Source organism: Symphalangus syndactylus, chromosome 21 (genome assembly GCF_028878055.3).
Source record: "Symphalangus syndactylus isolate Jambi chromosome 21, NHGRI_mSymSyn1-v2.1_pri, whole genome shotgun sequence".
NCBI lineage: Eukaryota > Metazoa > Chordata > Mammalia > Primates > Hylobatidae > Symphalangus > Symphalangus syndactylus.
The window spans coordinates 77,471,710-77,495,446 of NC_072443.2; the positions used below are offsets into that span (position 1 = coordinate 77,471,710).

Consider the following 23,737-nt stretch of genomic DNA (forward strand, 5'->3'; position numbering starts at 1 on the left):
AATAGCTCACTGACCTTCCCCAAGGTTGTCTCACAACTCAACACACTCTGCTCCTTCCCTCTGGAGGCTCGTAGTCCTGGCTGGAGTGAGCAACCAAGATGGAAGGGACAGTCAGAGCCCTAAGACCCTGCTGCTCCCCATCCGAGTGGTCCTTACATAGGGTGCTGGGGGAGCTGGTCCTTCTCAGTCTTCAAGTATTCAAGGCTTTGCATTTTTCCTCTTCCATTTACCCTCACTGTTAGTCTTTAACTTCTAAACACATACACACACACACACACACACACACACACACACACGCAAAATGAAATTTAACGGTGGAGAAAGAATGGCAATATAGAAAAAAGTAAAGCAAAGTTTTTTCTTATTATCTATGGATTTCAGTGCCACCTGCTATGCCTATTTCCTAGGAGCACAGCCACCTGAAAAAGTTTAAAAGGCTGAAATGGCATGTAAATCACACATAAAATATATTTTCAACTACTAATAGGTTTGAGTTGCTGAACTTCTAGTCAACATTATGTTGTACTCTTCCACACTCAAACTATTAGGTATGTTACAGTTAGAGATAAATTTTATGTGAAGATTGAGAAACTTACTTTTAAGGACTCCCATAAGGGAAACTGGACCAAAGAAAAAGGAATCTGAAGAGAGAAAAAAAAAAAAAATCAAATAAATGAGGCAAAAAAGAGCCAAGTTTGCCTGTATGACTATACGAGCCTATAATTATTATTTCAACTTTATAACAAAGCTAATATATCAAACAAATTCACAGTTATAGTAGGCATAATGTTTAGAAAAATAGTTAAACTGTGGCCTGTAGATTTTCATTTTTTGTTGGGATGAAGTCTCGCTCTGCTACTCAGGCTGACAGATCACCACCCTCGACCTCCCAGGCTCACAAGATTTTCCCACCTCAGCCATCAGAGTAGCTGGAACTACAGGCACACGGCACTACACCCAGCTAATTTTTATATGTTTTCTTTAGAGATGGGGTTTCACCATGTTGCCCAGGTTGGTCTCAAACTTGAAGGCTCAAGCAATCCACCTGACTTGGCCTCCAAAAGTGCTGGGATTACAGACGTGAGCCACTGAGCCTGGTGATCTTCTAAGTTTTTGAGCCCAAGGGACATAAAATGATGTTGTGAAGCCCCTTTGAAATGGAAAGAGAAGCACAATAGTCTGGCTACTGAAATGACAAAATAAATATTTCCCAGCATAATAAAAACACTTTAGGACTTGACATTTCTGTGCTTAAGAGCCAAGGCTGTCTACTCCTTAGCAGGCAGTGTTAGGATTTAAAGGAGAAACACAGAGGAGAGAGAAGGAAGGTAAGGGGTGGTGGGGGAGAAGTATTAGGGGAATGGGGAGACAACAGAGAGGAAAGAGGGAGCAGGAAGCAAAGGGGAAAGAGAAAGGAGTGGAAGAAAAGGAAAGAAAGTGGAGAGAGGAAAAGAGATGGGTAAAAAAGGAAGCAGGAAGGAGGGGAAAGAAAGCAGGGAGGTAGAGGGTAGGGGGGCAGAGAAGAGGAGGACAGAAGACAGAAGACAGGGGGCAGAGAAGGAAAGGAGAGGGAGAAAAGAGGAGGGAGGAGGTTGGAGAGAGGGCAAGGATAGGTGGAGGGAAAAAAAGAGGCAAGGAAGAAAGAGGAAGCAGACAGAGCTACTTGCACGAGTCAAACATGAGAAACAGGACTCCAGGAACGGAGCAGCCAGTGTGGGAGTGGGAAGCGCGCACCCTTCAAGGAAGGATCACCAAGTCAGTCAATGCTGGGGGAGTGGAGAGGTTCTAAGAAAACACAGGGAGACGTGGGTCTGAGCACTGATCAAGTCCCAGGCACAGCTAGAGAGGGGAGTCATGTGTGTTAATGAAGTATGAGTGGTCAAGAGAATCACCACACTTAGAGTTAAGTATTTACGATGAGCTGTCTAACAGTAAGGGCTAGAACCACTAACACTTCTCATGTGCCAGGTACTCTGCGAATAAGCACTTTGTAAGCTTTATTTCGCTTAATCCTCACAACACATGCTGAGACAGTCAGGAAGTATTACTTCCTTCATTTTATACTTGATGAGACTGAGGTTCAAAGACGCTGTGTAACTTGCCTAAAGGCAGTTAGGAGGTAAGAAGCCCAGACAATCTGACTCTGGAGTCTTGTCTAACTACTACTATCCCCAGGAGACATCTAAATTATCTGCATATAAATTCACCCACAGTACAATCTGTTATTAATTTTCTGAAATTCAACCTTAAGACACCCATGTCATATTTCCTAACATAAAAATGTCTTAACACTAGTGGACCCCACCCAGCAGCTGAAGTAATGTCCAGTCACAGCCCAGGGCACCAGTGCTGGTGGTGGTGATGCCCACGAGCAGGCACACGCCACGGGCCCAGTACTGGCATTGCACAGGCAGCCCAGCTGCAAGGGAAAAGTAAATGTGGACTTTGAACATTATCATTATCACTACATGTGGGTGGGCGGGCGTGGGTGTAATGTCCCAGTTTCAGAGGAATTGATGAGTATTTACCTTCACGTGAATTGAGGGCATTGTTATGTCTTTTTTTTTTTTTTTTTTTTGAGACAGAGTCTTGCTTTGTTGGTCAGGCTGGAGTGCAGTGGCACGATCTCAGCTCACTGCAACCTCCATCTCCCGGGCTCAAGCAATTCTCCTGCGTCAGCCTCCCAAGTAGCTGGGATTACAGACATGTACCACCAAGCCTGGCTAATTTTTGTATTTTTAGTAGAGACGGGGTTTCACCATGTTGGCCAGGCTGGTCTCGAACTCCTGACCTCAGGTGATCCGCCCACCTCGACCTGGTATTGTTATTTCTTAAATATTTATATTTAATCAGAAATTTACTCAGCTACAGGAAATGATGGCCCCAAGTTTGACAGACAGTGACCACAGAAAGAAGATCCGTCTACCATTCAGGAAGGAAATGTCAATGAGAAAAAAAGATCAATGTCAACAGCCTGGACTAATTTGACAAGCTAGAATCTCAGAGAAGTTTGTTATCATCATAAACAGGCAGCCAGCCCCCCTGAATGTCAAAGTTCCATAACAGTAGTTAAATACAGTTTTTTATTGTCACAAAAACACAAAAGTATCTGACACTATCCATTCTGAAACTCAAGTGTTATATTTCCAATTAATTATCAAAACAATAACTGGACTGTGTAATAGGTTTCTAAAAGCTTTTCTAAACTTTTTAAACTTTATAATATGTAATAAAATATGCCCCAAAAGACTAACAGTATGATTATGGATTAGTAAGAAGGTAAATATTTCATATTCAAAAGACGAAAAAAGCTTTAAAATTTACTCTAACAATCCACATTAGCATCATTCACTTCTCAATTAAAATCACTTACAAATTGCATTGAATGTTATCTACTCTTACTTGGTACTTAATACTTTCGATTTTGAATTCTATCATTAAACATTTTGCCCATTCCCTCTAATGAAAGTTATTCATTGAGCTGTTCCTTCAGTTTAAAGAAATAATTTTAAAATCACACATTTGGAATGGCCATACTATTCCACTGGGTATTTATTTTAAAAAAGGAGCCTACGGTAAACCCCAGCTTTACTCTCTAAAACAAGATTGACAGTCTAAAGTAATTAAATATGCTATAAATGCCTAAATAATTAAATTTGCTTCTGACTTCTAGTAGTGAAATAGCCCTCATAAATTCCTGTGTGAAAATTTTTCAAATATTCTTCAAGTCAAAATTGTATCACACACTTGTTGTCATTTACAATATGAACAAACAATAATGGAAATGTGTTCCACACATGCGAAAGATGGGCTGCCAGCAAATACAGCTCCATAGCTAAAACAAACACTATTCCCAACGTCTACAGAACAGAAAGCTAGCTCCCTCCCTGCGTCTGGCTTGAAGTTACATAACAGTGATGTTTCTTCAAAACGTGGAATTTTATACCCCCAAACAGATGTAGGCTGTTATTCTAAAATGTTTTATAGATGAAGAAAATGAATAGCTGCACTCAGAGCTCTTATATTCCAAAACACAACATACCCATTTTATTGCACCTAAAGTTACAAAATGGCTCACTGTTGTGACCTGTTTAATGCCTCCATTTAAGATGTTTTGTTTGAATAAGGTTGTTAAGACCCAGGGCACTAATAAGTGAGCGGCAGTAAACCCAGCTACCATCAAAGACACAGATGGAGGGGGAGAAAACCTGCTAAAATTCAACATGGATTCCACTTAGTAATAAACAGAGCAATAATTCTATACAAGAGTGCATGTGAGGATTCCAGGTGAAATAGGGATAAAAGGAAATCTGGGTGTGGTAAACAGGAAGGGCATGTTAGGCATCACTAATGAAATAAAGAACAAAACTACATTAGGAGCACACTTCACCGATCACAAAGTGTAGGACTAAAATGCTTCTAACCCCGTGATCTTAAAATAAATGTAACCTAATGGTCCTTTAATAAACAGCAAAGTGATTTATAATACAATTGAAGAGATATGAAGATATTATTTCTAAGGTATCATTTAGCCCTAACATTCTATTTTTCAATAAAAAAATTATATTACAATGCCAATATATTTTTTAAAAATAAGTAAGACTTGACTGTAAGCTGCAATGAACATAATGCCACCATGGGTGATCTAGGAAGCCTAAGGACCAAGAAAGGCCATCTAAAAAGCTGTAAAAGCTTTCGTAATTGGCAGAAATAACCCAGAACTCTCTAGCAACAGATTTAAAAAACAAGGAAACCGTGTGCAAGACCTCTAGTTGAAGAACAGCATGGAATTGGTAGACCTGCCATGTATAGCAGAGTGGATCCAAGGACTGGCCCATTGCAATTTTCAAGAAATCTACAAGTGATTCACGGAAGGGTCTCCTTTTTCTTGCATGACGATTTCCAAATTCTAGTGGTTTAGACTTTTCCATTCTACTGTCCCACCGACAATAAAACCATTCTTTTAAATACTCTGAACCTTTTCTAATTCAACCCCAGGGGTAACCAAGGACAAATGAAGCTGAAGAACTAAAAATTCCTTGTCCAATCGTGATAATTATTCTTAAAAAAACAACAACAAAAGTGAGAACCATTCAAATCTAGTCTGCTAGTATTAAACATAGCAGGAAAGAATTCCAATAGTAAATACATTGATTTTTTTAATTTAACAACTACAGTTCATTTATTTACACTGTACATAAGGAAAAGAGCATATACCCAATAAAAGAAATTAACCTAAAAGGAGGAAAATTGAAAGTGAATTACTCCTTAGGTTAACTAAAACACATTAACATTCCTAAAGCATCTTTCCAAAGAAAACATAAAATAAACATGAGTAAAAGAATCCAACAGAGAAAAGGAGATGAGTGTGAGCAGTTTGATTCTCAAGTAAATCTTTCAGATTTCAAGGCCAGGGGCATTAGGAATATCTCCAAACACAACTCAGTACATTAGTCATAAATGCTATCACTGAAGGTAATGATTAGATTTTCTTTTTCTACATTCTACAGAATCATCACAGTAATTCTGTGTAGATGGAAGTGGCTCTTAATGTATCAATTTACATGTTAGAGTTCCACTTAAATAACACTATTTTGTAATGAAGATAATGGCAATGTCAAATTAGTCTGTAATTCACGATACTTCTGAAGCCCTGGAAACAAGTTTCACTGTTTTTAAGAAGTATTTAAATATTTGACACCAACTTATGATAAAAATGCTCATCAAAATAAGAATGGAAGGGAACTTCCTCAATCTGATAAAATATACCTCCAACAATGTATGGCTAATATCATTCTTAATGGTGACAGACTAAATGCTTTCCCCTTAAGATCATGAATAAGGTAAGGATGTTTATTTCCACTTCTATTCAACATTGCGTTGAAAGTCGTAGTCAATCAATCAGGCAAGAAAAAGAAATAAAAATATAAAAGAAATAAAAAGCAAAGATTGAAAAGAAGTAAAACTTTCCCCATTTACAAATGACATGATTGTTTTATCTGAGAATCTTAAGCAATCAACACACACACACAGACTCTCTCTCTCTCTCCAACAGAATTTCTAAATACTAGCAGCAAATAAATGAAAAACAATTTTTTTACAAAAAATTGTATTTATAATAGTATCAAAAGATGATTCAAAAAGTTACATAAAAATGCCAAGGACCTGGAATAACCAAAACAATCTTGAAAGATGTAATAAAGGTGGAGTATTGACAATATTTGACTTCAAGATTCACTCTAAAACTACTATAATCAAAACAGTGATCAGAGTAACCAGGCATAAGGATAGACAAAACAATGAAACAGAGGAGAGTGTTCATAAACAATATTTCCAGTAAATGGCACTAAAACAATTGAATATCCACAGCATAAAAATAAGCCTTGACCCCAACCTCAAAACCCTACGCAAAAATTAATGAGAACTGGATCCCAGACCTAAAGATAAAGGCTCAATCCATAAAGCTTTTAAAAGAAAACATGTGAGAATGGGTGATCTGTGGATAGGAGGAAATTTCTGAGACCACAAGACGCAATAACCACAAAAGAAAAAAAACTTTTGAAAAATTAATTTACATCAAATTTTAAAACTTCTGCTCATCAAAAGGTACTGTTAAGAAAAATCCCAATGGCATATTCTGCACAAATAGAAAAATCCAAAATCCACCACCAAAACTCATATGGACCTCAAGTTACCCCAATGAAAGTTGGAGGTCTCATACTTCCTGATTTCCAAAGTAGCTACAATGAACAAAACTGTGTTGTAGTGGCATCAAGACAGACACATAGACCAGTGAAATAAAACAGCCCAGAAATAAGGCTTCACATATATGGTTAAATAATCTTCAACAAGGTTGCCAAGACCATTCAACAGTGAAAGGACAATCTTTTCAACAAACAATACTGGGAAAAACAGATGTCCAGATGAAAAAGAATGAGCCTGGACCCTTAACTCATACCCTATATAAAAATTAAAGTGGATGAAAGAACTAAACACAAGACCTAAAACCACAAAACCCCTAGAAGAAAACACAGGGAAAATCTTCATAACATTAGATTTGGCAATGATTTCTTGGATATGACACAAAAAGCAAGGCAACAAAAGCAAAAAGAAATAAATGGGACTACATCAAAATTAAAAACATATGTGCATCAATGAATGCAATTAACAGCATAAAAAGACAACCTATGGAATAAGAGAAAATATTTGCAAATCATGTATCTGATAAGGATTACTATCCAGAATATATAAAGAATTCAACAAAACAACCAGATTTTAAAACAGCAAAGGATTTAAACAGACATCATTCTAGAGAAGATACGCAAATAACAAGCATATAAAAAGATGTTTATCATCACTATCATGAGGGAAATGCAAATAAAAACCATGATGAGATATAAACTCCCACCCTTTAGGAGGGCTACTAGCAACAAAAACAGAAAATAACAAGGGCTGGCAAGGATATGAAAAAAATGAAAAAAATGAAACCCTTGTTCACCACCAGTGAACACTGTTCACTGTTGTTCAACAACAGTTCACTGTTGGTGAACAAGGGATATGCAAGGCTGCAGTCACTTGTAAACAGTATGGCTCTTCTTCAAAAAAATTAAGTAGTAAAATTACCATAAAATCCAGCAATTCCATTTCTAGATATACACCTAATAAAAAGGCAAGCCACAGAGTGGAATATTTGCAAAATGTGTATTTAACAATGGACTTGCGTTTAGAATATAAAAAGAACTTTCAAACCTCAACAATAAAAAGAAAGCTTGATTTTTAAAATGTGCACAAGACTTGAACAAGCACTTCACAAAGGAAGATCAGTAACATAAGCACCTGATTCAACATCATTAGTCATCAGGGAAATGCTGAATAAAATCCAGTGATAAAACAATTTGATGGTTCCTTAAAAAGTTAAACACAGAATGACCTTATGATCCAGCAATTTTGCTCCTGGGTATACAGCCAAAATAACTGAAAACAGACTCAAACAGACACTTGCATCCCAGCCTACAGCATAAGTCACAATAGCTGAACATTTTAAGTACATTAACACATAAATGAATAAATAAAATATGGTATATACATACAATGGGATGGAGTATTATTCAGCCATAAAAAGGAATAAGGTTCTGATACATGCCACAATATGGATAAACTCTGAAAACACCATGCCAGGTAAAATAAGCCAGACATAAAAGAACAAATAATGTATGATTATAATCATAAGAAATATCTAGAATAGGCAAATTCATAGAGATAGAAGCTACATTAGAAGTAGTTTCTGGGGGAACTGCATTAGAAGCTGTAGTTTGGCTGGGGGAAGGGGAAAGCAGGAAGCTCTGTATTTAATGATACAACCTTTCTGTCTGAAGTGATAAAAAGGTTTTAGGAATAGATAGTGATGACTGTTACACAACACTGTGAATGTAATTAATGATACTGAATCTTACACTTTAAATGTTTAAAATGGCAAACTTTATGATTATGGTAGTGGCAATTTTACCACGATTTAAAAATTTTTTTTTAGAAACCACAATGAGGTGCCGTTATCCACTAAAACGGCTGAAATCAAAAGACTGAGAAAACCAAACAACAGAAGGGATATGGAGCAACCACAGCTTTCATACTTTGCTGGTGGGAACTTAAAACTTTGAAAGGTGGTTGCTAAGGTTTTAATTTGAATGAGAAATTTTACTCGTAGGTATTTATCCAAGAGCAATGACAATATATGTCCACAAAAAGATTCATACATGAATGTCACAACAGCTTTAATCACAACAGCTAACGTCCATCAACAGGAGAAGGGCTAAACAAATTGTGGTGTATTCATGTAAAGGAATATTAGTAATACAATGAAAAAAATTACTGATACATTGCTGTAACATGGACAACCCTTACACAGGTTATACTGAGAAAAAGAAGAAACAAAAAGAGTGCAGACTATATGATTCTGTTCGTATAAAATTCCAGAAAAGGCAAAAATAAACTGGGCAGGCAGAATGGGACTGAAGATGAGAGAACTTTCTGGGAACAGGGAAATATTCAACATCATAACGATATGGATTACACGACTATACATTTGTCAAAAGTGTACAAATATAATCTGTGCATTTCAATATATATGAATTTTACCTAAAAATGCACTGTAAAAAATATAATAGTAGTCAAGGTGAAGAATGAGCACAGACATAAATGAAATAAAAATGGGAGAATATTGATAGCTTTTGCAGGTTGGTGATAGGTACTTCATGGTTCATTATATTATAAACTCTGTTTACTTTGTGTATATCTGAAATTTTCCATAATAAAAAATAAGTGTATGTGTAAAGCATGACTACATCTGCATTATTAAAATTAATATACAGAAGTTCAACTAAAGTCAACTGTCATTAACAATTTGGAATAAATCTTCTGATTTATCTCAACACATTTAGTTTTAGGTTTTAATTTCTGGAGGTTTATTTTGTTTTAAACATTAGCATGTGTTCCAAAATTTGATTTTTCCCCCTAAACAATATCTTAGATATTTCCATGTTGATTAATATATTAATAGATCTATCATTCTTTCTAATGCACAGAATTTCATAATATTTAACTGTCCCTCATTGATGGCTTATTTCCATTTTCCTTCCTCATAAAACACAACTTTTGCTTAATCAATCATTTCTAACGTGTAGGATATTCTAGCTGTATCATACAGACTGTAAATATTACTCAACATACCTCACACTAACATTGTAGGCTAAGACCCAGCGTTAACATTTCCACAGTACAATCATCCTTCGAAAATGCCCAGTGTGAACATCCCGGTGTATGAGAACACAAAGAAATCTGCTGTTAGGTATCAAGTTTAACAAATCAATCAAAATGAAAATCACAAAATTACACTGGCTTTCACAGTTGAAGTGAGTGATTGTAATGCAAAATACAATTTAAACTGATCCCCTAGCTAATGTTCAATATTTGCTTTTATTTCACCCTGTTTCCAGGAGTCTGTAAGCATTACTGATGCAGTGCAATTATGGTATCAAGATTTTCCAACACGTCTGATTTAGCAAAATATAAAATACGATGTCGGGGTGGAGCCAAGATGGCCGAATAGGAACAGCTCCCGTCTCCAGCTCCCAGCCCCAGCGACACAGAAGACGGGTGATTTCTGCATTTCTGCTTGAGGTACCGGTTTCATCTCACTAGGGAGTGCCTAACAGTGGGTTCAGGACAGTCGGTGAAGCGCACTGTGCGCGAGCCGAAGCAGGGCGAGGCATTGCCTCACTCGGGAAGCGCAAGGGGTCAGGGAGTTCCCTTTCCTAGTCAAAGAAAGGGGAAACAGACGGCACCTGGAATATCGGGTCAGTCCCGTCCTAATACTGCGCTTTTCCAACGGGCCTGGAAAACGGCACACTAGGAGATTGTGTCCCGCACCTGGCTCGGAGGGTCCTATGCCCACAGAGTCTTGCTGATTGCTAGCACAGCAGTCTGAGATCACGCTGCAAGGCGGCAACGAGGCTGGGGGAGGGGCGCCCGCCATTGCCCAGCCTTGCTTAGGTAAACAAAGCAGCCAGGAAGCTCGAACTGGGTGGAGCCCACCACAGCTCAAGGAGGCCTGCCTGCCTCTGTAGGCTCCACCTCTGGGGGCAGGGCACAGACAACCAAAAACTCAGCGAGAACCTCCACAGCCTTAAATGTCCCTGTCTGACTGACAGCTTTGAAGAGAGTAGTGGTTCTCCCAGCACGCAGCTGGAGATCTGAGAACGGACAGACTGCCTCCTAAAATGGGTCCCTCACCCCTGAGCAGCCTAACTGGGAGGCACCCCCCCAGTAGGGACAGACTGACACCTCATTCAACCGGGTACTCCTCTGAGACAAAACTTTCAGAGGAACTATCAGACAGCTGAATTTGAGGTCTCACGAAAATCCACTGTTCTGCAGCCACCGCTGCTGACACCCAGCCAAACAGGGTCTGGAGTGGACCTCTAGTAAACTCCAACAGACCTGCAGCTGAGGGTCTTGTTTGGTAGAAGGAAAATTAACAAACAGAAAGGACATCCACACCAAAAACCCATCTGTACATCACCATCATCGAAGACAAAAAGTAGACAAAACCACAAAGATGGGGAAAAAACAGACCAAAAAAACTGGAAACTCTAAAAAACAGAGCACCTCTCCTCCTCTAAAGGAACGCAGTTCCTCACCAGCAACGGAACAAAGCTGGATGGAGGATGACTTTGATGAGTTGAGAGAAGAAGGCTTCAGACGATCAAACTACTCTGAGCTACGAGAGGAAATTCAAAACAATAGCAAAGAAGTTAAAAACTTTGAAAAAAAATTAGAAGAATGGATAACTAGAATAACCAATGGAGAGAAGGGCTTCAAGGAGATGATGGAGCTGAAAGCCAAGTTTCGAGAACTACGCGAAGAATGCAGAAGCCTCAGTAGCAGATGCGATCAACTGGAAGAAAGGGTATCGCTGATAGAAGATGAAATGAATGAAATGAAGAGAGAAGGGAAGTTTAGAGAAAAAAGAATAAAAAGAAATGAACAAAGCCTCCAAGAAATTTGGGACTATGTGAAAAGACCAAACCTACGTCTGATTGGTGTACCTGAAAATGATGGGGAGAATGGAACCAAGTTGGAAAACACTCTGCAAGATATTATCCAGGAGAACTTCCCCAATCTAGCAAGGCAGGCCAGCATTCAGATTCAGGAAATACAGAGAACGCCACAAAGATACTCCTTGAGAAGGGCAACTCCAAGACACATAATTGTCAGATTCACCAAAGTTGAAATGAAGGAAAAAATGTTAAGGGCAGCCAGAGAGAAAGGTCGGGTTACCCACAAAGGGAAGCCCATCAGACTAACAGCTGATCTCTCAGCAGAAACTCTACAAGCCAGAAGAGAGTGGGGGCCGATATTCAACATTCTTAAAGAAAAGAATTTTCAGACCAGAATTTCCTATCCCGCCAAACTAAGCTTCATAAGTGAAGGAGAAATAAAATACTTTACAGACAAGCAAACGCTGAGTGATTTTGTCACCACCAGGCCTGCCCTAAAAGAGCTCCTGAAGGAAGCACTAAACATGGAAAGGAACAACCGGTACCAGCCCCTGCAAAAACATGCCAAATTGTAAAGACCATCGAGGCTAGGAAGAAACTATAGCAACTAACGAGCAAAATAACCAACTAACATCATAATGACAGGATCAGATTCACACATAACAATATTCACGTTAAATGTAAATGGGCTAAATGCTCCAATCAAAAGACACAGACTGGCAAACTGGATAAGGAGTCAGGACCCATCAGTGTGCTGTATTCAGGAAACCCATCTCACGTGCAGAGACACACATAGACTCAAAATAAAGGGATGGAGGAAGATCTATCAAGCAACTGGAAAACAAAAAAAGGCAGGGGTTGCAATCCTAGTCTCTGATAAAATAGACTTTAAACCAACAAAGATCAAAAGAGACAAAGAAGGCCATTACATAATGGTAAAGGGATCAATTCAACAAGAAGAGCTAACTATCCTAAATATATATGGACCCAACACAGGAGCACCCAGATTCATAAAGCAAGTCCTCAGTGACCTACAAAGGGACTTAAACTCCCACACAATAATAATGGGAGATTTTAACACCCCACTGTCAGCATTAGACAGATCAACGAGACAGAAAGTTAACAAGGATATCCAGGAATTGAACTCAGCTCTACATAAAGTGGACCTAATAGACATCTACAGAACTCTCCACCCCAAATCAACAGAATATACATTTTTTTCAGCACCACACCACACCTATTCCAAAATTGACCACATAGTTGGAAGTAAAGCTCTTCTCAGCAAATGTAAAAGAACAGAGATTATAACAAACTGTCTCTCAGACCACAGTGCAATCAAACTAGAACTCAGGATTAAGAAACTCAGTCAAAACCGCTCAACTACATGGAAACTGAACAACCTGCTCCTGAATGACTATTGGGTACATAATGAAATGAAGGCAGAAATAAAGACGTTCTTTGAAACCAACGAGAACAAAGACACAACATACCAGAATCTCTGGGACACGTTCAAAGCAGTGTGTAGAGGGAAATTTATAGCACTAAATGCCCACAAGAGAAAGCAGGAAAGATCCAAAATTGACACCCTAACATCACAATTAAAAGAACTAGAAAAGCAAGAGCAAACACATTCAAAAGCTAGCAGAAGGCTAGAAATAACTAAAATCAGAGCAGAACTGAAGGAAATAGAGACACAAAAAACCCTTCAAAAAATTAATGAATCCAGGAGCTGGTTTTTTGAAAAGATCAACAAAATTGATGGACCGCTAGCAAGACTAATAAAGAAGAAAAGAGAGAAGAATCAAATAGATGCAATAAAAAACGAAAAAGGGGATATCACCACCGATCCCACAGAAATACAATCTACCATCAGAGAATACTACAAACACCTCTATGCAAATAAACTAGAAAATCTTAGAAGAAATGGATAAATTCCTCGACAAATACACCCTCCCAAGACTAAACCAGGAAGAAGTTGAATCTCTGAATAGACCAATAACAGGTTCTGAAATTGTGGCAATAATCAATAGCTTACCAACCAAAAAGAGTCCAGGACCTGATGGATTCACAGCTGAATTCTACCAGAGGTACAAGGAGGAACTGGTACCATTCCTTCTGAAACTATTCCAATCGATAGAAAAAGAGGGAATCCTCCCTAACACATTTTACGAAGCCAGCATCGTCCTGATACCAAAACCTGGCAGAGACTTAACCAAAAAAGAGAATTTCAGACCAATATCCTTGATGAACATTGATGCAAAAATCCTCAATAAAATACTGGCAAACCGAATCCAGCAGCACATCAAAAAGCTTATCCACCATGATCAAGTGGGCTTCATCCCTGGGATGCAAGGCTGGTTCAACATACGCAAATCAATAAATGTAATCCAACATATAAACAGAACCAAAGACAAAAACCACATGATTATCTCAATAGATGCAGAAAACGCCTTTGACAAAATTCAACAACCCTTCATGGTAAAAACTCTCAATAAATTAGGTATTGATGGGACGTATCTCAAAATAATAAGAGCTATCTACGACAAACCCACAGCCAATATTGTACTGAATGGGCAAAAACTGGAAGCATTCCCTCTGAAAACTGGCACAAGACAGGGATGCCATCTCTCACCGCTCCTATTCAACATAGTGCTGGAAGTTCTGGCCAGAGCAATCAGGCAGGAGAAGGAAATAAAGGGTATTCAATTAGGAAAAGAGGAAGTCAAATTGTCCCTGTTTGCAGATGACATGATTGTATATCTAGAAAACCCCATTGTCTCAGCCCAAAATCTCCTTAAGCTGATTAGCAACTTCAGCAAAGTCTCAGGATACAAAATTAATGTACAAAAATCACAAGCATTCTTGTACACCAATAACAGACAAACAGAGAGCCAAATCATGAGTGAACTCCCATTCACAATTGCTTCAAAGAGAATAAAATACCTAGGAATCCAACTTACAAGGGATGTGAAGGACCTCTTCAAGGAGAACTACAAACCACTGCTCAATGAAATAAAAGAGGATACAAACAAATGGAAGAACATTCCATGCTCATGGGTTGGAAGAATCAATATCGTGAAAATGGCCATACTGCCCAAGGTAATTTATAGATTCAATGCCATCCCCATCAAGCTACCAATGACTTTCTTCACAGAATTGGAAAAAACTACTTTAAAGTTCATATGGAACCAAAAAAGAGCCCGCATCGCCAAGTCAATCCTAAGCCAAAAGAACAAAGCTGGAGGCATCACGCTACCTGACTTTAAACTATACTACAAGGCTACAGTAACCAAAACAGCATGGTACTGGTACCACAACAGAGACATAGATCAATGGAACAGAACAGAGCCCTCAGAAATGATGCCGCATAGCTACAACTATCTGATCTTTGACAAACCTGACAAAAACAAGAAATGGGGAAAGGATTCCCTATTTAATAAATGGTGCTGGGAAAACTGGCTAGCCATATGTAGAAAGCTGCAACTGGATCCCTTCCTTACACCTTATACAAAAATTAATTCAAGATGGATTAAAGACTTATATGTTAGACCTAAAACCATTAAAATCCTACAAGAAAACCTAGGCAATACCATTCAGGTCATAGGCGTGGGCAAGGACTTCATGTCTAAAACACCAAAAGCAATGGCAACAAAAGCCAAAATCGACAAATGGGATCTCATTAAACTAAAGAGCTTCTGCACAGCAAAAGAAACTATCATCAGAGTGAACAGGCAACCTACACAATGGGAGAAAATTTTTGCAACCTACTCATCTGACAAAGGGCTAATATCCAGAATCTACAATGAACTCAAACAAATTTACAAGAAAAAAACAAACAACCCCATCAAAAAGTGGGCAGAGGACGTGAACAGACACTTCTCAAAAGAAGACATTTATGCAGCCAAAAAACACATGAAGAAATGCTCCTCATCACTGGCCATCAGAGAAATGCAAATCAAAACCACAGTGAGATACCATCTCACACCAGTTAGAATGGCCATCATTAAAAAATCAGGAAACAACAGGTGCTGGAGAGGATGTGGAGAAATAGGAACACTTTTACACTGTTGGTGGGACTGTAAACTAGTTCAACCATTGTGGAAGTCAGTGTGGCGATTCCTCAGGGATCTCGAACTAGAAATACCATTTGACCCAGCCATCCCATTACTGGGTATATACCCAAAGGACTATAAATCATGCTGCTATAAAGACACATGCACACGTATGTTTATTGCGGCACTATTCACAATAGCAAAGAGTTGGAACCAACCCAAATGTCCAACAACGATAGACTGGATTAAGAAAATGTGGCACATATACACCATGGAATACTATGCAGCCATAAAAAATGATGAGTTCGTGTCCTTTGTAGGGACATGGATGAAACTGGAAAACATCATTCTCAGTAAACTATCGCAAGGACAAAAAACCAAACACCGCATGTTCTCACTCATAGGTGGGAATTGAACAATGAGAACTCATGGACACAGGAAGGGGAACATCACACTTCGGGGACTGTTGTGGGGTGGGGGGAGGGGGGAGGGACAGCATTAGGAGATACACCTAATGCTAAATGACGAGTTAATGGGTGCAGGAAATCAACATGGCACATGGATACATATGTAACAAAACTGCACATTGTGCACATGTACCCTAAAACCCTAAAGTATAATAAAAAAAAAAAAAAATACGATGTCACAGTAGATACAAGTTAAAATAAAATAAAACTTGTGTCTACTGTGTAAACTTTTATCTACAATAAAATTTGTATCACCTAAAAATAAAGTTTTAAAAAGGAACAATTTTTGCTAGTTGAGGTTCTTAATAAAATCAGGAATACTTGAAAAGTTCTTAAAAATCTATTACTAATTATACACATACACACGTATACATATGTTCCATTTATTTTCATTGGCTTCCTGGAATGAACTCTGGATCACACCACGATTTTTAAAATTGTCACTCAGCAGTCAGGATGATTCTTGTTCATGAAACCTGAAAACTTCTTGTATGTAAGCAGCAATCCAAGAAGTTCATTTTTGGTTATTCACAGTCATTTCCAGTATGTTAAGCAGTACTGACTTCAGTCCTTTAAGAAAACAGCCAGGCAGTAGTTGAGGAAGGTAAACTTAAGACTCAGAAATTCCGAAAACAGAATTCCTATCAAAACGTTAGAACTCGCGCAGGGTCAGGAAACAGCTGTTTTTAGTTAGAATTTGCATGCAACTTTAATCTTTTATCAAATATAATCCGGTTGCCTTAAGATTTTTTTCTTGCAGCTGAGAATGACATCACTGTGTTCAGTTCCGTTGTCTTTCCCACCCCCAACTTTCCTTCCCTTTCAGCAGCACATTTTAGCATGTCTTCACCGAGACAACAGCAAAGAGGGGAGAGGAAAAATGAGTGACCAATGCCTCAAGAAACACAACAATAAAAGGTAGATTTTTATTTTACTTATTATTCTATCAAAAGTCCTTGTTAACAAAGGCACATGCTTATTTATCCAGGCTTTCCCTATTTCTGAGCAATTTTTCTGGTACCAAAGATGTTTTAATTGATGGTTTCCCAAATTCTAAAAAATAAAATTTTAGGCCGGGCGCGGTGGCTCACGCTTGTAATCCCAGCACTTTGGGAGGCCAAGGCGGGCGAATCACGAGGTCAGGAGATCGAGACCACAGTGAAACCCCATCTCTACTAAAAAATACAAAAAATTAGCCGGGCGTGGTGGCGGGCGCCTGTAGTCCCAGCTACTCGGGGAGGCTGAGGCAGAAGAATGGCGTGAACCTGGGAGGCGGAGCTTGCAGTGAGCCAAGATTGCGCCACTGCACTCCAGCCTGGGTGACAGAGCAAGATTCCGTCTCAAAAAAATTAAAATAAATAAATAAAATAAAATAAAATTTTAAAACCTAGCCAGGAACAAGAAAGTTTCTCATTTATTATTCAAATCATTTGTATAGATACATCATCTGTGCATTTATGAAAAATTACAATTAGAAAAGAATCATGAAAAACATTACTAAAAAGCAGCTTGTTGGGTGGTTAGGCCCTATGAACAGCTCCCTAGCTTCCTCCTTTCCCACCTGCCTACTCATCTACTCTCCTTCCTTCCTCCCTCCCTCCCCACCACCCCCAACTTTCCCAAAACAATCCAGTATTAAAAGCACCTTTGAAAGCAGCCCTGTTAACAAAAGATGGCAACCAGGAGGCTTAGTAGTAATGCAGCAAGGACCAATTTATACTGCTGTATGGTCGGAAGACAGAAGGGGCTGAGGAACAGAAGAGAAGACAGTAAGCTTGATAAGGCAGGCAGGGGAGGTGTCTGGCTTACTTCTCATCACATCCAGCATCTCACCTAACAGGACAACTCGATACATATTTCTTACATCAATGAATGGAGGAAAGGCAAAGAAAGGGACGAAGAGAAGGGACGGGATAAGGCTAAAAGAGTTAGGGGAGAACCCGGGTCTTGTGGCTCATGGTCCAAGGAATAATATTACTGTTTCTACTCATCTACTGCTGATTTACAATATTTGTTAGAACAGTGTTTTGAGAGCAGAATATTAAGACAAAAGAAAAGTGAATATCAATTATATACAAAAAGGATAAAACACAAAAATAAATCCCATTCTTTACGTTTATTTGTCAGTTAATCCAACAGGCCAGATAAATAAGCACATATACACATCCCAGAAATTCCCAACTCTGGAACATCACTCCATAAATGCTTTCCCAATTAGTTCTTATTTATGATAACAGAAAAAAGCGCTACCATCCAGATGTTGAGATCTACAAATAATCTGCTTTATACATTTAAAGAAAAGCCATACTTCACAACCATAATTTGGAGCAGAATTTAGGGCATTCAATAAATGCGTAATTAGCAGCCACAAGACACTGCCCCCAGTTTACTGTTTTTTGCCCCAGTTGTTACACAGGTTGGAACCTATTATATAACTTGTAAACACTCTACCACAAGTAATCTGTGTTTGACCCTAATTACAACAGTTCATTTATATCAGCCAATTAAGAGATAAATCAGGAAAGACAGAAAATAGAATGTAGGATCTGATACAGATTTTTTAAGTTGGTAGGAAAAATAAGTATCAGCTAATAAAAGGAGAAACAAGGTATTAAACCAGATTTTATCAGTTAGCTTTGCTGCAGTAACAACACAACCCTCAAATCTCAGTGGCATACATCACACGTGTATTTCCCAGTCACATTACATGTTAGCTCTGGGTTAGCTATGGCTGCCCTCAAAGCTGTGGCTTTTGCCCTGAGTGTCTTCTCACCCAGAATCCAATCCAGAAGAACAGATCATATGTGGGACATGCTATTCTCAAGGCACAAGGCAGAAGCAAAAGGGATGACAGAAACCTGCTACACCTCCTAAAGCTTCCGCTCAGGGCCAGGCGCAGTGATTCACACCCATAATCCTAGCACTTTGGGAGGCTGAGGCCAGTGGATCAGTTAAGGCCAGAAGTTCGAGACCAGCCTGGCCAACATGGCAAAATCTCGTCTCTACTAAGAATACAAAAAATTAGCCAGGCATGGTGGCGCACATCTGTAATCCCAGCTACTCGGGAGGCTGAGGCACAAGAGTCACTGGAATCAGGGAGATGGAGGTTGCACTGAGCCGAGATCATGCCACAGCACTCCAGCCTGGGCGACAGGGCAAGACTCCGGTCTCAAAACAAAACAAAACAAAACAAACAAAGCTCCTGTTCAGGACTGGTATACTTCCACTCATACTCCATTAGCCAAGTCTTAAAATCAAGTCTGACTATGAGACAGGGAGACACAACAAATCAAATCACACTGCAACAGACAGGGAAGTATCATCAATCTTCTCAAAGAGAAAGAAGCAAAGGGTTGAGAATAATATATCACTCCTATAGGTCTTCTAGTTTCCATGCCAAATGCTGTTTTACCTGCTATTGTTAAGTCTAGACAAAAGATCCACAACTGTTAAGGGAATGAAAACATAAAAAACCCAGGCCCAAAAAGATTCCAGAAAGAGTCAGACACAAACTCACCTCCCTTTACCTACATTATCATTTTCAATCTGTCTGCTGCAACAGAACGCAGCCCCGGGACCTGCAGACAGCTAACTGGAAGTGAAGGCTTGCACTCTCTGTAATACAGAGGAGGGAACTGGAGGGTGTGTTTTTTGTTTGTTTGTTGTTTTTCTAGGTTCTGGGCAAGTATCTGGAGACAAGCCTCTTTGAACCCTAGAACAAGGACCATCAACTAACGGTTCTAAGAAAAGCCTGGCCCACAGAGATCTGATGACCCTTGCGTGGGGAACAGGGAAGGCAAAACATCTACATCTCCTTGAATCATTACAAGCCAAAATCAGACCTGGGCCTTAATAAGCTGACCAAGAAAACACGACAACACATAAAGAGGCTGAGCATCCAGAAAGACAGGGGTCAAGATGAAGGGAATAAATCCCAAACCAAATAGAGTTGCTTGGAGAGATGAAGGCCAATATGAGTCAGAAAAATTAAGGGACACTGGGGAGATTTAACTACAGCAGAGAGAAGCTTTCCCACATCTAAAAACATGATTTTCCAAATAAACCATATAGTATATTAAATGAAGGAAAGAATGGTTCATGACGAAGATCCAAGTTTGTGGTCTGCAAGGTCAAATGGAAAAAACAGCTCAAACCAACAAAATAGAAAAGACGACAGAAAAGATAAGAGACTTGGAGGACAGATCTAATAAGATGAACAGCAGTACCAGCTGAAGAAAGATGAATAGACAGAGGAGAGGCAGTAATAAAGCAGAAGAAAATTTGCTTGGGCCAAAAAAAGACCTTGGCCTGCAGATTAAAAGAGCTCATGTTATTCTACACACAGATCTTGACACATCCTACTAAATTCCTGACTCTATGAGAAAATATTTTTACAAGCTTACAGGTAGGTAGAACATAGTACTTCGGGAAACAAAAATCAGAGGCATCAGACTTCTCACTCGCAACAATGGAAGCCATAGCAATGGCTCTAGCAAACTACTGAGAGAAAAGTAGCAATCCCTAAACATAACACCTGTCACTTGTCCTAAAAAAAATGTATGTATGGATACTCAGAAAATACACCACCCACATATGTCATACAGAAAAACACCTAAGAAAGATCTCTGATTGAGGAACAAATGAATTAGAGACCTCTGGGGAAGGACAGGAGAGACAAGCAGCAGGAAGTAAACCCTGTCTGTGCCTGCACCTGCTTTCTCTATAGATACACAGTTTCATGTATCTTTATCTGTTCCACTAGATAGATAATAAAGTTCAAGCACTGGCTGGGCACAGTGGCTCATGCCTGTAATCCTAGCACTTTGGGAGGCCAAGGCAGGCAGATGGCTTGAGTTCAGGAGTTCAAGACGAGCCTGGGAAACACGGTGAGACCTCATCTGAAAAAAAATAAAAAAAGAAAATCCAAGTGCTGCCAAATTACACTTGTAAGTCTAATTCTAGAAAATCATAAATTGTAAGGCACATCTCAATTCCAGAGGTGCTAAAATGCAAAAAAAAAAAAAAGTGCATTAGTTTTATGAAATATGGTAGTTATATATATTTAATCTAAATTAGTAATATTAATTGTTATGGCAACATGTAATAAATTCTAAATAAGAATACTTGAAACAAAACAGATGTACGGCAAAGTATTATCTGCTAAGGACTGAACTGAAAGTATGAAACTGTCTCAGGAATATCAAAGCATTGGAAGAAGGGCTAAACACAGTAGGGGTAGGCACATGCTAAACTTCTTGGCTGGAGGCAGGGCATGGTGGCTCACGCCTGTAATCTCAGCACTTTGGGAGGCAGAGGAGGGTGGATAACCTGAGGTCAGGAGTTCAAGACCAGCCTGGCCAACATGGCAAAACCCCATCTCTACCAAAAATACAAAAATTAGCCAGGCTAATTTTTGGTGTCACGCACCTGTAATCCCAGCTACTCAAGAGCCTGAGGCAGGAGAATTGCTTGGACCTGGGAGGTGGGGGCTGCAGTGAGCCAAGATCGTGCCACTGCACTCCAGCCTGGGCAACACAGCAAGACTCTGTCTCAAAAAAAAAAAAAAAAAAAAAACTTCTTGGCTGGGCGTGGGGAAAGCAGAACAAGAGGAAAGTGAAAATATTCCAAAGTTATCACCTTACTGAGGAGGGATGTAAGCAGGAGACAGAAGTTATTATAGCAAAGACAAGTTGATGGGGAAAGTCACATGTTTTATTTTTAAATAATGGCATATAAACGTTTCTGAGTACAGGGAAAGAAAAGGTCACCATTAATGGAATGGAAATATACAGTAGAATTTCCAAAGTAACAAGAAATTTTTTAAAAAAGAAACCAAAAATAAATTGATCAAACCAGCAAAAACCAGATACAAGAAACTGCAAGTTAAAATATGCAGCAAAGAAAGCAAGAAAAAACTATATGACACATGAAGAAAGTAAATTATTCCATTAAAAGACCTATCTACATTCTGTTTAAAAAAAAACACACATAAAACAAAATAAAGAAATGTTGGAAATAAAAGGATAGGCATGGAAATGAGATTTAAAAGGTTAAAATGACTAAGTGGGATTTTTTAAAGGGTATTAAGTAATGACAAAAGCCATGCTTTATGAAAACAGTGTATCACAAACCAATACTCAAACTAAAATACAGCAGTTAAATACAAATTCAAACTACACAGGGATGTCTACTGTTTGCAGTATCAATCAACATTCCTTAAGAGTACTGGTGAATACAGTAAAAGAAAAAATAACTTGGTGGAAACACGGGAAAAGGAAGGGAGGAAGGGAGAAAGAAAAAACTTTTCTTACTCTCATACAATTACTTTTGCCCTAGAAAACCCAGAAGTTTAGATACAGCATAGTACCAGAGTTATATATAGATATATAAACTAAACAATAATTAATAAGCACTTTAAATAAGGCTCTCTTAAAAGAATAGATATTGTTTCCATATACATTAATAATATCTAAATTATATTAATAATAAATCTAAGGTTTTAAAAAATGACTGAGATACACAAACTCTCACAAATCACTACCCAAGAAAAGAAGTAACCAAGATTTTCCCACAGATTCTGTTCTTGAATGACAAACAGCTATAGGCTAGTAGTTTATCTTGGATGTGACTCCTTGCAAATGAGTTTTGTTCTTCCAGTATCAGAAGAATTTTCTTATAAGAAAGTTTCATATTTGAGGAAGTGTTGCTTAAAAAATTTATAGACAGAATCATCCATGGCATTCATTTAACTTTTTGAATGGGCAAAAGTTTGTGTGGATGTTTCAGCAGTTTACAAACTTTGTGTATTCTGTCAAAAAAAAAATGCCTACCCACTCCCCCCACCCCACCCACTATATGTCTATTTATTTAAGGATCACTTATATAGATACTATCATTGTTAGCTAACATCTCAAGGCACAAGTTAGGATAAAGCACACTGCCTACAACAGAGGTAGAATACACAGAAACATATAGATGCAGATATGAACAGACATACATGAAATATATTTTATATATATCCTACTCCTGTTGTACACCAACATTTAACACACACACACATATATGTAACATATACAACATTTAAATAATCCTGATAACTGTGCAAAATGCTGGCTGACCTGTTGTCACATCTCATTGGAACATCAGTGTTTTTCCCTGTCTACTCAACGTTTCCATTAGGTTGTCTAATAGACATGTTAAACTAAACATGTCCAAACTCAACTTCTAATCTTCCTCCCAAACCTGCTCTACCTACACTTTCTCCATCTTAAAGATGACTACATAGGCCTAGTTGTATAGGCCAAACCAGACCCTGGAGTCACTTTTGACAGCTCGCTCTCTCACACAAACTGCATCCTATCTGCCAGGCTAACTTACTGGAAGCTCCTGATGTCAAGAGTGTACTGAAAAATGAGCAGAAAGCATAAAGGTAAGGACAGGGTGAGAGTAGGGTGTCCTAATGAATCAAAGTCCCTAGAACAGCATCTGGCACACAGGAGGTTCTCTGTAATTATTTACTGAAGGAATAGATCCCTACAAAAAACACAGTAAAACAGTTATAAAGATCAATACCATAGCTTTTAAATCTAGAAGTTAATTTATAATCTCTACCTACATCAGTATTGAAATGCATTGGGGAAACCGATGCCTATAATCCCAGCAC

The 23,737-nt window shown here is 38.6% G+C and overlaps 1 protein-coding gene across 4 annotated transcripts in view; it reads right to left on the reverse strand.

Moving 5' to 3' along the window:
• SLC25A26 (solute carrier family 25 member 26) overlaps positions 1-23,737 on the reverse strand; it is a 172,001-nt gene that overhangs the window by 30,966 nt on the left and 117,298 nt on the right. For 3 of the 4 annotated variants that reach the window (XM_055260373.2, XM_063630780.1, XM_063630781.1), the window contains one exon: positions 597-641. The exons of the other annotated variant lie outside the window; for it this stretch is intronic. In XM_055260373.2, the coding sequence (XP_055116348.1) occupies positions 597-641 (45 nt within the window). The remainder of the gene's footprint in view (positions 1-596; positions 642-23,737) is intronic. 4 annotated transcript variants of the gene reach the window in all.